At 49.8% G+C, this 16,557-nt stretch overlaps 1 protein-coding gene across 1 annotated transcript; it reads right to left on the reverse strand.

The window, feature by feature from the left end:
* Nucleotides 1–506: 506 nt before the first annotated feature.
* Nucleotides 507–2,835, reverse strand: HRH3 (histamine receptor H3). Its single transcript, XM_034066574.1, has 3 exons — nucleotides 2,622–2,835; nucleotides 2,229–2,395; nucleotides 507–1,352 (listed from the first exon to the last, which is right to left on the reverse strand). The coding sequence occupies exons 1-3, from the start codon at nucleotides 2,833–2,835 to the stop codon at nucleotides 507–509; spliced, it is 1,227 nt and encodes a 408-aa protein (XP_033922465.1).
* Nucleotides 2,836–16,557: the final 13,722 nt, after the last annotated feature.

Consider the following 16,557-nt stretch of genomic DNA (forward strand, 5'->3'; position numbering starts at 1 on the left):
GGGACATCCATTGCACCCCAGGCACAGGGATCTAGACGGCTGCTGTAGCAATAATGATAAATTAGTGTTTTCTTTCTGAGGTTCATTCTTCTCTTTCTGTATCATCCCATATGTGTGATAGCAAAAGTGCAAGGAAAAAACCTCCCATTTACAAGAAGGAAGTCAGGTCTGCAAGCAGGTGAGCTGTAGTTCAGCCCGAGAGGTTTAGGTTCCGTACTTGTGTTTGACAGCTCTTGTGTTCCGGTTGTGCCTTCAGGTTCTGATTGTGCCTTCAGGTTCTGATTGTGCCTTCAGGTTCTGACTGTGCCTTCAGGTGCTGGTGCGGCTCCGGCTGCCGGGGTGGCAGCAGAGCTCTGCTGGGGCATCCACAAGTGGAGGACACACATTTCAGTGCCTGTGGCTAATGTCAAAGTTCAGGGGTCAAAAGGTCATAGGTAAAAGGTAAATGCCCAACGGTCAATATGCAGAGGTTGAAGACCATAGGTCAAAGTTTAGGAGGTGAAAGGTCAACGCCTGGTGTGGTCAAGGAGTTTACCAAAAGCTCTTCGGAAGCTGGAGTGGCAGAGCGGGTACAGGACGGGGTTGACGGCGGAGTTGAGCCACAGCAGCCAGAAGGAGGCCTCGTACCAGAAGGCAGAGATGCAGTGTCCGTGGCAGCCGGCACGGATGATCATCAGGAGCGTGTACGGCGCCCAGCACATCCCAAAAATGCCCACGATGATCGCCAGTGATTTAGCCACTTTCTTGTCTCTGGAGAGCCTGAAGCGTTGGGTCATGCTCTGGGACACGACCTTCATCCCTTTCTCTAAGGACAGAGTGGACGCTGAGCTCTTACAGCTCTTCTTGTTGCAACACTTGGGTTTCCCAGCGCTCTCGGAGCTCGTCGACAGCAGGGCTTTGGCACCCAGACTGGTAGGGGAGGCTGCTGCTTGAGCTTTGCTCTTGGAGGGGTCAAGGGTTTCAGCTGCCTCCTTCTGCTCCCACTTACAGCATTTCAAAGACAGCTTTGCTTCTGGGCTCGTTTCCATTTCCTCGGTGAAGGGCTGGTTTTGCACCTCGTGGAAGATATCCAGGCGTAGTCTGGTGCGTTTCTGTATGTTCAGGTAGATGCTCAGGTTGAAAAACATCACACTGATGAAGGGGGTGAAGAACTCCAGTGTGGAGGCTGTCATGAGAAAATACCAGTTGTAGAAAAACTCAGCGTAGCACTCGCCGGTGGGTATGGTGCTCCGGCCTGAGATGTACTCCCAGCTGATAATGGCAGGTCCGTAAAGCAGGAATGCCAATACCCACACCATCACCATCTTCAGCACTGCCTGCTTGGTGTTGCCTTGCTGGGCTCTGTAGGCGACCTGCAATAGGGGAAACCTCATCTTAGCTATGGTCACAAATGAACTGTTAGCATTCCTGGTAAAGTTGCTAGGCAATATCCCGGCAGTCTAACAAATTCATGTGCCATAAGCAACAGGAGCAATTGCTGGATAAACCACACTCCTGCAGGGAAGACTCGGAACCCTCATATTGCAGCTCCAAAACGTGGTGTCTGCTCAGTGGAAATGTACTGCCTTAGCTGGAGCCCAGCACTCTGCTGCACCCCACTGCTTGCATCCCCTGCTATGCCTTGTACCTCCCAGGAGAGGCATGCCCTGAGCTCCTGGGCAGGCAGGCATCTCCCTATGGATCTCGCTGAGAGTTGGAGCTAATCCGTGTTGTAGCCGGAGTCAAGAGCAAGCAAACAGCATTGGGTCTGCTCTGCCTGTGAACTGCTCGCTACCTCCTGTGAAAGGCTGAGCTTTTTAATCTCACCACGTACTCAAAGAGCTGAGGGCTGTGCCCTGCTGAAGCTGGTACTGCAATCTACTGCCTGGGTAGCCAGGGAGAAGCTGGGAGCCCAGCTGCAATCCACTCATTTGTGCTGGAGATAATAAGTCCCTGCAAGTTAGCGGCAGGTCTGCTTACCTTGCTGGCTGGCTGCTATCCTGTCATCAGGGAAGGGATCAAACACCTGCACAATGGGGTCTGAACAGAAAATGATTTAATTATGCCACAAATACTTATCTGAAACCACAGCTGAATTATATATTTGTGGATAATTATTGCTTTCCATCACCAGGCTGAAACATTCCTAATTTCTGGAGGATTCAAAGAGCTTTTAATTATTGCAGAGAGTCTGGAGAATAAAGCAGGGTGAGAGTTATTCCCCCCGTAGCTGCCATGACAGGACTCACCGCTCTTGTCACCGAGAGGAATCTGTCATAGCTAATCAGCACGATGTTGAAGACCGAGGAGGTGCAGAGCAGGTAATCAACGACCAGCCAGAGTTTGCAGAGCCTCCTCCCGAAGATCCATCTCCCCGTCAGCACATAGGGCACGTACAGGGGAATGCAGAACGCACCTGCAACCGGAGCGGTCCTTTCCCATCGGGATGCGAGAATCCGTCTCCTTCCCCCGCCCCGCACGAACCCCGCACACCGCCCCCCGCGGGACCGGCCGGGACGTCGGGAAGGACCCTTGCGGAAGGTACCGGGGAGGGGACAGGAGCTGGGAACCCCGAGGGCAGGAGACGGCCCCACCAAGTTTCCTCCGGTGCGGTCCGGTCCGGTCCGGGGACGGCACTTTACCTACTAGGAAATCCGAGATAGCCAGGTTGAGGAGGAAGAAGTTGTTCTGGGTGCGCAGGCTGGAGTCCGCCACGAACGCCAGCATCACCAGCGCGTTACCGGCCACGATGACCGCGATCAGCAGAGCCATCAGCGCGCCCAGCGCGGCCGTGCCCGCGGCCGTGAAGCGCCCGGCGGCCGCGGCGGAGCCGTTCAGAGCCCCGCCGCTCTCCATGGCCCGCTCCGCGCCGCTCCGCCCAGCCCCGGCCCACCCCACCCTACCCCACATCCCCGCCCCGCCGGGGGCTGCAGCCCCGCGCTGCCTTGCGGCCGGTGGGACCGGCACTCTGGCTCTCAGCATCCCTGCATCCCCCAGAGCATCCCTGCATCCCTCAGAGCACCCCTGCATTCCTCAGAGCACCCCTGCATCCCTCAGAGCACCCCTGCATTCCTCAGAGCACCCCTGCATCCCTCAGAGCATCCCTGCATCCCCCAGAGCATCCCTGCATCCCTCAGAGCACCCCTGAATTTTCCCTGAGCATTCCTGCATCTTCCTAGAGCAACCCCAAGTCCCTCAGAGCATTCCTGCATCTCCACCAAGCATCCCTGCATTTCCCCTTCCCCTCTCAACCCAAGAACATCCCTGCACCCCCCCCCCAGAACACCTCTACATTCCTCATCCCCCCTCAACTTGGGAACACCCTTGAATCCTCCCTTGCATTCCTCACAAGAACATTCCTGCATCTCCCCAAAGCATTCCCCCAAGACAGAGGCCATGGGGAACACTCATGGCTCCTGCCTCAGTGGAGAGGAGCGGAGGTCAAGGCTCAACTTGTCTGTTCATCAGAGATCAACCAGGAGAGCTCTCGGGCAGGCAGAGCACAGAGGATGATGCTTTTGCCCAAGGAAACACTGCTGGGAGCCCACAACTCTACCAAGTGTCCCTGCCACTCGGTCTGCAGACTCCTTGCCCACAGTCCCCAGCTCCAAGGAGATCATTACTGCTCCTTCCTCCTTCCTCTCCTTTGGCTTTTCACAGCTGAAGAGAGTATCTGTTGTTTGAAGACTTTCTGCAGCTGGTGATAGGCCAGGACAAAGTTACCTACCACTGCAGCCCCCAGTGTGCAGTGTCTGCTCCGCACCACAGCACTGGGAACGTCTTCATGTCCAGGGATAGGGTCATCTCACCCCAGTCACCCCCTTTGGAGAGGGACACACAGACATGCAGAGCAGCAGCACTGGGAAGCAGAGAAGGACACTGGCTGGAGATGCTGGCCAAGCAGTGTTCTTCCTGGGAAAGCCTGATGAGTTGTGAATGCCTTTGAAGAACAGAGATCAAAAAAGCAAAGCAGGGAAATTGTGCAAACCCAGAAACATGCATGAAGATAGAGCCCAGGGGGTTTGTCACCTTCTGATTACTCCAGAAGCTATTTTCACATCAGGAACTGTTACAGCCTCACAGAACTCTTCAAACCCACCACCACGGCCACTGTCCTGATAGCGGATGCTGATCCTGCTGAGAGGAACCTGGAAGGGTCCTTTGAAATCCTGGTGAACCACTTGCAGCCTGCAGAGCCTGGAGGTGAGAGCATCTCTCAGCCAGCACAGGCAGGGGCAGTGCCAAGCCCTCCCACTGCAGTGGCCTGGTGTGACATGGTGTGTCCCTTCCTCAGGGAGCCAAGTGTCCCCAAGCCCCTCCACTCCACAGAGGGCTTGGTACCCGCTGCTGCTGCATCCCGACGGAGGATGTCACTGTGGGCTTGTGGGAGCTATGGGTGGGAGAGGTGTTGCAGAGGATGCTGCCTGTGCCAGAAACCCCTGCTCAGTGGGATAAACGGCTGGAGGCTTCAAGGAACTTCATTCATGGCTTCAGTGCTGCTTTGAGGAAGATCAGATTCAACAACACACGCGAGTGAATTCCCAGCAGGGCAGTGAGCAGCCTGGCTCTGTGGCTGCAGCATGGCCAGAGCAAACAGGACCTTATTTTGTGCCATCATCTCAGATGCCATAGATAAAAAGGGCTTTTTCCCCCTCCCTCATGATATTTAATGAACCCACAGACCACTTCCATTCTGACTGCTTGTGCCCTGCTGGTGTTGGTAATTTCTATTCAGGCAATCATCAGGATTCATTGACGTGCTTACAAATTCCAAGCGATTGTGTGCATGTTGCAGCGTTATCTCTAGGAGCTGGTTGCTGTTTGTTTGCTGTCATTCTGATTCAGAGTTTTCATCAGCCAGACAGAAAGCAGAAACCACACGTTGTGCCTAAGGTAATCTATAAGGTAATCTATAAATGTAATGTGGATAAATCATTGCTTATTGCCTGGAGTATTAGATAATAAGAGAGGACAGAACTTCACAGACTATGGTTTTCCTTGTTCTGAGGTTTCTCTCTTGCTTCAGCAGAAAGATAAATGTATTTCTAAGATAGGTCAGGAAACATGCAGCTTGGTAATTGTCAGAAATAAAGGAAAACCAAAGGAAATCAGCCAGCCTAGAAGGAGTAGTTAAAGCAGATTACACACAGACTCGCAAGCAGATGGTACCATAGCTAATGTTTTGACCTGGCTTACGCAGTACATATGCCAGATGTAAATATCCTTTGTGCTCATAAGTGCTTAGAGATGTTCATCTAGTGCCATGGGGTCCTCTTCTGGGCTAGGAAGGCTACAGAGGCTCAGCACCTGAATGCTGCTCAGTCCTTGTGTAGATACAGGAGCAAAAATGGTACCTTCTGGAGGATCAGAGCTATAGCTCAGCTGTAAGCTCCCCTGAGCATGGTTTGGTCTGAGGTTGTGACTGGGAACAGCAGATGCAGAGGTCCCAGCCCAGAGCTCTCTCCCAAACCCATCTTCAAGGCCTTCTGCCCCAGCTTGAGCCCCAGCTCACAGCCCAGGTGCTGAGGTGATGCAGTGTTTCCTGAACACACACTCAGAGCTCAGCTACACAAGCAGACAAGCCCTAGAACCCCCAGGAAGGGTGAAGCCCCGCTGCCACTGCCTGGGAGGCAGTTGCTCTCCTGAGGAGCTCCTGGGTAAGGAGCTGGTTGCTCTCTTCCCCTCTCTGCCTCCTTCCTTACTTTATTTTTGGGAAGCATTTAGCCTGAACACGAAGCCTGCAGAGCTTCCATATCTTTAAAGAGAACCAAGGGAAATAAGTGGCCTTTTTAAGGCTGTTTTGTACTTGGAAGAGAAGTCTGCACTTGAAAGTTGTTTCGCATTCAAGCAGAGAGTGAGAAGTGAATCAGCATCTTGTAAGATAGCTGTTCTGGGGAGTTTCTCTATGAAGTAAAGCTTCAGACTAAGAGACAAAGAGCTTCTGCAGCCTCCTGGTGTTTAGGGAGCTCAAGTTGTGGATGTAATTTAGCAGTGGGCTCTATCCTGGATTTTGGGCATTGCAAAGTGTATGCATTGCCATGTCAGAGAGCAGTGCCTAAGAACCATCAACTACTTTGGCTTTGCTAAAGCCATGCTGGGACCATCACCACTCTGTTTGATGCTGGTTATTGTGGAGAAATAGGCCATTGGTCTGACCTATGGGGTGTTTTGTACGAGCTTTGTATGCGTGTGGCTTAGTGCCACTTGCTTGTGTGTTGTTCATTTTAATTTGGAGGTCCTAAAGGGACTAATTTGGAGTTTCCTTTGCATAGCTGTATTTCCTCTGTTTAGCATCTCATTTATATTTTCTCCTGTGACTTGCAGAATTGCACATACATTCACAGAGGAGGTGGGCAGAAGTTGTGTCTTCTCCCAGAACTCACATCCCAATAAATATGAGTTCCATGTGGACTGATTATGCTGTGAAGACACAGTGCTGGAATCTGCTCTTCTTGGTGGGACACCTTTGAATCATAGAATAGGTAGGGTTGGAAAGGACTTTAAGATGATCCAGTTCCAACCCCCTTGCCATGGGCAGGGACACTTCCCACTAAACCATGGCACCCAAGGCTCTGACCTTCTACAGGCCAGGTTTAATTCTCCTTCTGTCTAAAATTAAGCACCCTGTAGTTTTATTATGTCTCCATAACTCCCACCTGCTCTAATGTAAGGTGCAGGGGTTGGAACTGGATGAGCCTTAAGGTCCCTTCTAACCCAAACCAGTCTGGGATTCTATGATTGATGAGTTTCTTAAAGGTTGCACCATCTTGGCCAAGGTAACTGTTCTACACAGTAAACCTGGAGCTAGGAGGATCTTCAGTTTAGCTGTTTGGGTAAATATTGCTATATAATTGACAGCATCTCTCATCTTGAGAGACTGTGATCTTTGACAAATGACAAAGTGATAATCATGCCTGAGTCATTAAAACAAAATCAAATTGAGCCTTAATACACACTGTGTCTGTGTGGTTTGTCATGGAGAATACATTCACACACATTCCAGTCCAAACTAGCTGGGATGATCACAGCCAAATTCTATGTCAAATACCCTCAACTCCACGAGGCAGCAGATGGCTCCTGAGTTGTCAAGTTCAGATGTTTCCTGCCCCTCTTCTCCAGGCACATCTATAATTCAGTGTTTGTGCTGTCGTGCTTGGCTCCAGCTCTGGAATCATACAGTGCTTCGACAGTAGTAGAAGGGCCTCTGTCACAGGGCACAGATGTGTGGGCAAAGCATCCACCCATGGGAGAGCTCAGCTGTACCAGGACACACATGTTCCCACTTGCTTCTTCACAAAGGGGAAAGATGGAAGCTCCCATTCCTCCTGGAATAAATCAAATAAACCCAGTAAATTAGGTGCTAACGACAAAGGGGGGTATTTGTAATCCATAGGGACAGAAGTAATGTTGCCTGGATGTTGATCAGGCTCCTTTTGTCCTCCCACGGAGCAATTTGCACTTTGGTGCTGGTTTAGATACACATCATTGCAATTACACAGTGAAGACAGCTGTGTCCTGAAATCAGGAGCTATGGAAATCGGAAGGCACATTAGCATCAGTAACATTTAACAGGGAAATGAGAGCTTTCTGGACACCTTCCCTTTGATGTCTGTTTGACTTTGCCTTTCCACAGAGGCAGAACTTCCACATGGAGGAGTTTGCTCTTCTGTCTGTGAAACAAACTGCAGAGAAAGAAGATTAAAAGCCCCTCTTTGTGTTCATGTCTTTACTGGTGAGGGTAAAGGTAATTGCCTGTGGCATTTGCACAAGTACCTGTCATTAGAAACCCATCCCTATGTTTTATTTCCTTTTCTTCTGCCTTTATCATGGGAAATGTTTATTCAGCTTGGAAAATTCCCTTTTTTGAGATGCCCGTGCAGGTTAACAGCACACAGGTGTGAGAGTAAGGGCAAAGAGGCAGAGAAAAGAGGTTCCAGAGCAGCTGAGGATGAAATCTCCAGAGGAGCCCTTGAGCTCCTGCTCAACATCCATTTTTAACGTGTAGCATCAGGGGAGAGGGCACAGAAAATGCCGAGGGAGCATTTGACATTCCAGAGATGCATAACCTAAGAGTGGATTTCTCTTTTAAAAACAAACCTAACAACTTACCTGTCAGACTTGGAGAGCCGTTGGGATTGAAAAGTAGCATAGAAATCCAAACCTGGGTGGCACAGCATGATATCCCTTGTTGGGTGTGCTTCATCCTGCTGCTCAAGGAGATGTCAGAATGGCTTCTGCTGGTGGCAGAAGGTCTTTTCCTTACTGTACCACAAGGGGCTTAATTAAGCAAGCTTGATGTTGGATAAAGATGATGATGATGACAGGAATAGTCCTCAGAAATGCTGAGAAATACTCTGTGAACCAGCTTTCAGAAAGGGAAGAAGAGCACTAACATCTCTACTCTCAAAGCAGCATGTGCTGAGAGCCACACTGCACCAATGGCACTGAAGCCACCGTGTCTCTGAGAAGGACCAAACACTGGAGGGTTCCTGGCCTGGGCACGGCATGTGTCCATCTATGTTCAGAACAAGTCCTACACTTTTTCACTGCTTTCTTTTCCTTCCTTCTTTCCTCTCCTTCCTTCACTATTTTTCCCTATGTTGTAGCTGTAACCTGCAAATCCAAACTTACAGCATCCAAAAACTTACCCTTTAACGCAGGGAGACTGTTCATAGTTGGACCAGTCCCAAACAAGCTTCTTGGTTTTGGCTTCTTGGGAACTAACTCCTTAGAATTACAAATCACCTTGTCATCAAAGAAAGTCACATTTCTGGTGGTGTGGAACCAACCATGCCCATGCTTTTGTGAGCATGGAAGTGCTGAGTTTAGCTGCTCTGGCGGAGTTTAGCACAGCAGAGCGGGATGTGTAACTGCCTGATCAGAATTAACACCTGGTCCTTGTCGAGGCCAATTCAATACTGTGTTTTGAAATGGAAAAGGGAATAAACACAAAACTCATTCTGCACCTGTCAGCTTGGACCGAATTGATGGCTGCTTTTAAGACCAATAGATGTTTTCAGAGAGAGACAGCAGAGTCTGAATACCAAGACATGATATCCACATGCAGCTGCCTTCAGTGATGCTGGGAGCATTTTGCTGTGTGCAGGAGTAAATGTTAAAGCTCTGTTGAGGTATCCATTGAATTTCGTTTTCCATCAGGGTGGTTTAAGAAGCAGGGTTGGGCTTTGTTCTTAATACTTTCTAATGACAGTAAGTGGGTTGGGAGTGACATGAGAACACTTGGGAAGGACTAAACAGTCTCCAATTGAAGCCAGAGCTGTTCCAAGGCACTTGGAAAACCAACCATAGAGAAATGAGCTGGGTTTCCCTGGGCTTTGGTGCAAGCTGCAGCACAGTGGGCTCATTAACGTGCCATCAAACTTCATAAAACTTCCTGACACGAAGCAATTAGAGGGGTAGAGTTTCAGCCCCTTCTGGAGTGCCCGGTGTTCTTCAGAGCTACCACCAGCTTCTCATGGGAGGAGACCTACAAATGTCAGCTCCTTCGCTTCCTGCCGGAGCCTGGAGACAGGGAACTCATGGGTAACCTCATGTAATATTTAACAAACTTCCTGGGCTAATTAAGTTTATTACTTTATATAGTAACTAACATAACTCTAATATCTACCAACATTTAATTCGTAACTGCCACTCAACGTGGGCCCAGTTCTCTGCTCCCTTACAAAGGTGCAGCCGCAGGAATTCATGGTGTGCACCAGGGAGCTGCACCAGGACATAGCCATGTTCTGCCAGATCCAGTTTCCAAGCAGAAATATGATGACAACTTTGCTCTTGACTGCACAACTTGATTAAACCAAGAGAGTTCCTTCAGAGTCTTGCCAATGTAATTGAGGGCAGAAGCTGTTCCCAGACACTGTCCCATCAGGTCCTCAGTGTCTTACAAGCTGGAGGGTTCTGCAGACACAATATTTGAGGGGCTTTTCTGTAAATCAAAGCTTGGATTCACTGTCTGGTACTTCTTTCCCAAGCACAGGCAGTTGTAAAAGCAACACAGCATCAAAGGGAAGGTATTTCTCTGAAGAGCAGAAGGCAAACAAGATCTGTGCTGCTGAGATTAGGAAAATCAGCTCTCTAGCTACCTGGAACTTGTTTATTTGACCATTTGACTTCTGCAAAGCCCCTGACAGTGAAGCCTGATGTCTCCAGGCTGCTGGACAATGTTAAGCCAAGAGGGACTGAAGCTTGTTACTTTCTCCTTCTCCGGTGGCTCCTGTGAAATGATGCAGCGGCATCTGTCTCGGTCCTATGGACAGCACTCTCATTCACCAGGATACCCTCAGGAGAAGTCCCTCTCCCCATGCAAACAGGGCAATCTCTGCTTGTTCCAGGCTGGGCTGCACCTCTTTAAGGTAAAGGATGCTTCAACTGAGCCAGCCATGAGACACAGAAGAGGCTCCTGTCTGCACGCAGCCCCTGAGAGGGGAGGACAGGACAACTCTGCTGCCCACGAGGGCTGGGGATGCAGAGGCAGAGATGCAGGCAGAACTGGCTTAGCTAGATTGAAGCTGCCTGTCCGAGCAGTTGCTGTATAGTTAACAGGCTGTGAGCAGCATCTCTGTCAGACAGGCAGCCGGGTCTGACCGACAGATCTGTGTCTCAAGGGGTACCAGGGGTGAAGGTCTGGCAAACGTTAACAGAGATGCTGCTAGTGCCACTTTCAGCAGGAAATTCAAGTGCCCGTGTCTCTAAAAGCACTCTCACAGGCGCTCTGTGTAAGGTCCAGCAGCTTCATAGTCAGTTAACAAGCACATTTTCTCTGGAGGAAAGCAGCCTTCCTGGGGAGAGGGGACACATCCCTCCATCCTTCCAGCCTTCATCAGCTCTGGCCATTCCCTGTCCCAGCCCTGTGAGCCACTGTGGCCCTTCTTTTCCATGTCTGAAGAGGCCAGATCCTGCTCAGCTTCCAGATCACAGGTTTGCTAGTGGAGGGATGCTGCTTCCACTGCCTGTTGCCTTCCAAAGCCTCACCCATGGTTACCCACAATCTCCAGATGAGTCTCATTTAGACAGACCTTCATCTGTACAAGGGAGCCATCAGCTTCTGCATGGCAGCGGGGTAGAGCTGATGGAGATCAAGAGGCAGAATACAAATCGCACCAGTCTGCAGTCACACAAGTGCTGCCTTGAGCAGGCTTTTCTCTCCTCTTCTTTCTGCTGATCACTGGGTGGTGGCAGAGTCCCACATCCCAGTCAAGATCCCAAAGCATTTTGCAATGTGAGGCTGATTTTCCAAAGGATCCGCTTCAGCTTTTGCACTCTCTGCAGGACACAGCTCACAGTGGGGCAGGGAATTGCCCTGCAGTGGCTGTCAGAAACCTGCGTCTAATGTGGGCACACACCATTACTGTTGTGCCTTGTCACCGTGTCCTGTGTGTGGTCATTGCACACTGGCATGAAAATGGAGAAGTGAAGTTGAAGAGTGCACCAAAATACAGTTGTATCTTACAATAGAGGCTCCATAACAGTGAAATGCACCTGGTCACTGACTCTGAATTGATGTGCATGTGAAAGTGCATCGATCTGGGCTGCTGCACATGGAGCAACCAAAGTGAAGGCACAGCTCCACAGACTCGACCTGCAGCCTGGTTTCCAGCACAGTGAGAGATGCTAAAGCTGCTTCCTTTCACCCTGTGTTAGAAGCTTTCAGCCCCACATGGACGATTGGTTACCCATATGCACAGGGCACAGGTAAGTGTGACTTAGAGCAGCTGAGGTTCAAAGGGCTTCAGAGAGGGCTCTGGCAGCACTTTTCCCCATGGCTTATGTCATAAACGAGGAGCTGGATTTCAAACCAATGCTCTCTGCTCCAGCCAGCCTCTCCCTGCAGACAAAGGAGTTTTCCTATGGCCTGGCCAGATCTGTGCTCATCTGATCAGTGAGGGTGTTAATATTGACACTGTTATATCTGGCATATTAGCCTGAGCATCTAAATCATCCCACAGCTCCGCAGCCACCTGATCTCCTGCGCTGATTCCCACAGCCTCCTCCCTACCACCAGTGTTAGACACACCAGCAGCCTTCATTACAGGGTGGCAGCCTGCCAGCACCCACGAGGCAGAGCTGAGCTGCCTGTGCTGCTTGCAAAGGGGGAGTGAAAACCCAACACTGGGAAGCAGTAGGGCAAGCCCTGCAGTGCTGATCCCAGGGTGGGTCAAGCATCTGCTTTGCCTCTGCTTCATCCCCTGGGATGAAGCATAGTGGGTGAGCTGGGCCGGTCCCCAGTCCTATAGGTGACCCGTCTGGCAGGATGCTCACAGGGAACCTTCCCAGTGGGGTGCACAGCACTTTAGACTGGAGGTTAGGAACGGTTTCTTTGCCAAAAGGGTGGTCAGGAGTTGGAACAGGCTGCAGGGATGTGGTTGAATCGCCATCCTTGGAAGGGTTCACAAACTGTGTAGATGAGGTCTGTAGTGACGTGGTTTAGTGGTGGCCTTGGCAGCCCTGGGGGAATGGTTGGAGTTGATGATCTTAAAGGTCTTTTCCAACCCAGCTGATTCTGTGATTTTATGGTGTTGAGTCCCATCTCCATCCCGCCCCACTGGAGAGGGTGATAGAAAAGCAGCATTCCCCTATTTCTGCTCTGGAGAGTTCTGGGCTTTTCCAGTGTTGCTCAATGAGTGAAAAGGGGTTGCAGACAGTGGGCTATGCCCTTGTACTCCATATAAGTGCTGTCAGAGAGCAGAACACGCAGGCCTACTTCCCTGCTTGGTTCCTGCATCAGTCCCAAGGCAGTCTTGCTAATTCCTTACATTTTGGAGCCTTAAGTTTATTCAGTTCTGTGAAAAAAACGAGATGAAACGACATAGTTCCATGGCTATCGGGGATCTAAATGTCTCCTCCCCACAGACCCCAGCAGGAGTGAGGGATGGGGACATCCTGACTTAGTTCCCAGCCCTGCTATTGGGTCATCATGGCATCTGCCCCTTCGGGCCCTTCCCAAGGCCGTGTACCATCTGATAGTGTCAGTGCAGTCTTGATGCTGGAGCATCCCCATGGATGAACGCTCACTGCCTCTCTTCAGAGGACAAAAGTGTTTTACATCTGGAACTGAGCTCAAGCAGCTGCTCAAAAGCAGGACAAGGATAAACCAAGGCAAAATCCTCGGGGACCACTCTGAAGCAAACAGATCCCTGTGGCACCTGCGCTGCTCAGCTCTCAGCAGATAACAGACAATACCCTGATTATGGGAATGCATTTAGCATTGTGCACCAAATTGGGTGAATGCCTGGTTAAAGAATAGCTATTCCAGCCCAAAAAGATGGCCAGGGAAAAAGAAATCAACCTTTGGGTTCTGAGTCATCGCTTTGCTTCGTGCTCAGGATTTGGTCGTGCCCAGAATAATTATTAAGCAAGTTCTGATGGAAGAATTTTACTTACCCATCCTCAAAAAGGACAAAAAGAATCCTTAATAGTTGATTAGATCAAAAAAGGCATAGTTTATTTTTCAAGAAGTGCTTCAGATGTAAGATCAATGGCTTGTAGTTGATTGATAGGAGCTGTTTGCAACAACCTCAAATCTAATTGTACCCAGGCAATCACACGGACATTTGCTTTGACAAATACCAGACACCATCCCTCCTGTACAGATGTGGGGGGGTACCAGAAAAGAGCAATACTGTGCACTGGAGAGTTGCTCAGCAACTGCCCCATGTTATTTTTGAGTGCAGCCTCCTTCTCTTTGATCTTTGCATAATTTTGGTTGCTCCTACTTCTCAAAAAAGAAAACATTTTAAGAGAATTGCATCTCCATTTGCCACAATCTCTTTTCTCTCTTTCTCCCCCCCCAAGCACAGCTGAAGCCTGATGGCACCAGGGAGAGCAGTGCATTTCTTTGCAGAGGGGCAGAAATTAAGGTCCATTTATTCTGCTGTAGCCTTTCATGGGGTGTTGGGGAACCTGGACTCCTACAGGGATTTAGTATCTCTATGTATACATGATATTCAGAGGCAGAATAATAATGGTGCTTAGCCCTTGCCATGAAGCAGCCACACAGATAAGCTGATACTAGCACTCCTATTTTGGCAGTGTTTTATTAAGCAATAGCAATGGGGTGATTTGTCTGGAGAAGAGAGTGCCAGGGCTGGGATTTCTCACCCTGCTGTAATCCCAGAATGAGCTTGGTAGGAAGGCATTACTCTGATTTGGAAGGAGCATCACATCTCACCAACCAGTTATTACCAGCCCTGCTTGATAAATGCATTTATGAGCTGCTCATCCTGAACCAGTGCTTCTTCTGTGCTCTGGATGAAACGGACCCCTTATGAGCCCAGCAGAAAGGAGCTTCTGGTTGTTGCAGTCTGTCAGATCCTGTTTTTCTCTCTCATTTATTCTCTGCTACTATTGCACACAAGGGGATAAGAAAAGGTTTGCATTGTGCTTTGGCCTCTCCTGGGTACCATACACAAAAGAAGAGCAACAAGTAAAACACCAAGTCCCTGCAACATGGAAAAAAAACCCCAAAAAAATGAAAAAGAAAAAAACTAGAGAAGAAAATAACCCATAAATTTGGAAATTTGAGTCAGAAATATGAGTCAGGAGCATCTTTCATGAAATCCATAGACAGCAGCATCGTGCAACTACATGGACTAAAAGGGGGATGATTTGGCAAGGGTTAGCACAGCCCCTGCTCGAGGAGGACACACAGCTCCTGAGCCACGTTACAGCCCAGCTGGAGGATGTCACCGAGGGAAACAACCAATTTCATCACTTCTCTGTGGTCTCATGAGGCAATCAACCACCCTGGCAGAGCTGCAGAGCAGGGGTTCCTTGTGCTCCTTCCCCAGTGCTGGGTGGCAGAAAGCAGCCGGTTTGTTTTGCTGCTGTTTGACCAGGCACCCCCCAAACCCTGAAACTTCCAATGCAAATGAAGAGCCAGGCAGCTGAAGGATGCAGATTTCTCCATCTAGGAAAAATTTCAGCTGGAAAGGTCTAAAAATAGACTTTTCCTTGCCTTGGGAATTCTGGCCTTGCCGTGCAACTTGTGGTGCTGCAGCTGATTGCGTTCATCATTTAAATGTTGGATGGGTATAAAATTACTCGTGTGGGAGGTATTCAATTTCTGGTAAGGACATTTACATTAAATAGCAGCTACACACACAAAAGAGAGGAAAAAGCCCTTCCACTTCTGCTTGCCTGGAGCGGTGAGGACATGTGCAGCCTCGCAAGGCTGCTCTTGTCAGCAGATTGCCTCTTTGTCCTGCTGAAAACCTGATAGAGTTCACCATGGCTGAAAGGGCACTTGTGTCTCCTCTCTGGCCCTTGGCATAGGGCACTTAATGCTCATCCTAGTGCTGCCAGGGGTGGCTGTTTGTTTCCAACCCTTCCATTTTGCCACCTGTGAATCTGAAAGCTCAGTTTCAGTGTCCCTTTCCTGGGAGTGTATCTGTTCCCCTCTGTCTATTCCCAGATAGAGGGCTGAGCATGGTGGGCATCATCAGTTTGTAATGGATAGGTGGGAAGAGGAACAGACTGGGGAGGTGATCCAGCAGCAGGCCCTGCATGAGTGGAGGGTTTGGACAAGGCTCAGCCCAGCCTTTAATGCTGAGGCAGGAGCTGGGGTTCCCTTTGAGGTCCATCCTTCCCACTGCCTGGAATCCCCCCAGGTCTCTGCTCTGTGCTTCTGGAAAGGATGCTCTGTGTTAATAGCAAGTGAGAGCCTGGAGAAGAGAGTGCTCCAGAGAGCCCTTGTTCTGGCCTTTCAGTACTTTAAGGAGGCTTTATAAGAGAAAGATGGGGACAGTATTTTTAGTACCTGTAGCAATGGGACAAGGGGTGATGTTTTTATACTAAAAGAGGGTTGATTCAGACTAGTTATAAGGAATGAATTGTTTTTACAACAAGGGTGGTGAAACACTGGCAGAGGTTGGTAAATACCCCATCCCTGGCAGTACTCAAGGTCAGGTTGGATGATGCTTGGAGCAACCTGCTCTAGTGGAAGGTGTCCCTGCTCACTGCAGAGGGTTGGAACTGGATGGCTTTTAAAGGTCCCTTCCAACCCAAACCATTCCATGATCAATTTGAGTAAACTGGAGGCTCATTGGTCATTGTTCCTTCCTCACCCCACTCCTTCCTGCCCCAGTCTTCATTCCCTCCACCTCCACGCTCTCAGAGAAGGGCTGTTTCTGATCTGTGCAAAGCCACTGCCAAAACCCAAGTGACTGCATCTGGAAAGCCACCGAGGGAGGATGGTTCAGCTGAACCCAGCTGGAGCTGCACCATCAGCAAACCCCAGCTCTGCATCTGAGGGGCTGCAGCACCACAGCAGCCTCCAAGAAGCCCTGTCTTTCTCCCACCAGCACGTCAGGGTTACTGGGACACTGACTTTCCAGACAGCTCGGGGCTTTCAGTGATTGATTTTTACTGGATGCTGTTCTAATCCAGACAGTGCAGCCTCCTAATGAATCACATCTTGGTCAATTAGAAGTTTCCTGTGAGTCGTGCCTTTTTGGACATCGTTCACAACAGGGTAAATGCCACGCTTGGAGCCAAGCTTGAGCTCTGTCAGGCAGGGAGAAACCGGCCCTATGTGTAAAAGAGGAGAGATCACCCCCAAAGTCC

Source organism: Melopsittacus undulatus, chromosome 10 (genome assembly GCF_012275295.1).
Source record: "Melopsittacus undulatus isolate bMelUnd1 chromosome 10, bMelUnd1.mat.Z, whole genome shotgun sequence".
NCBI lineage: Eukaryota > Metazoa > Chordata > Aves > Psittaciformes > Psittaculidae > Melopsittacus > Melopsittacus undulatus.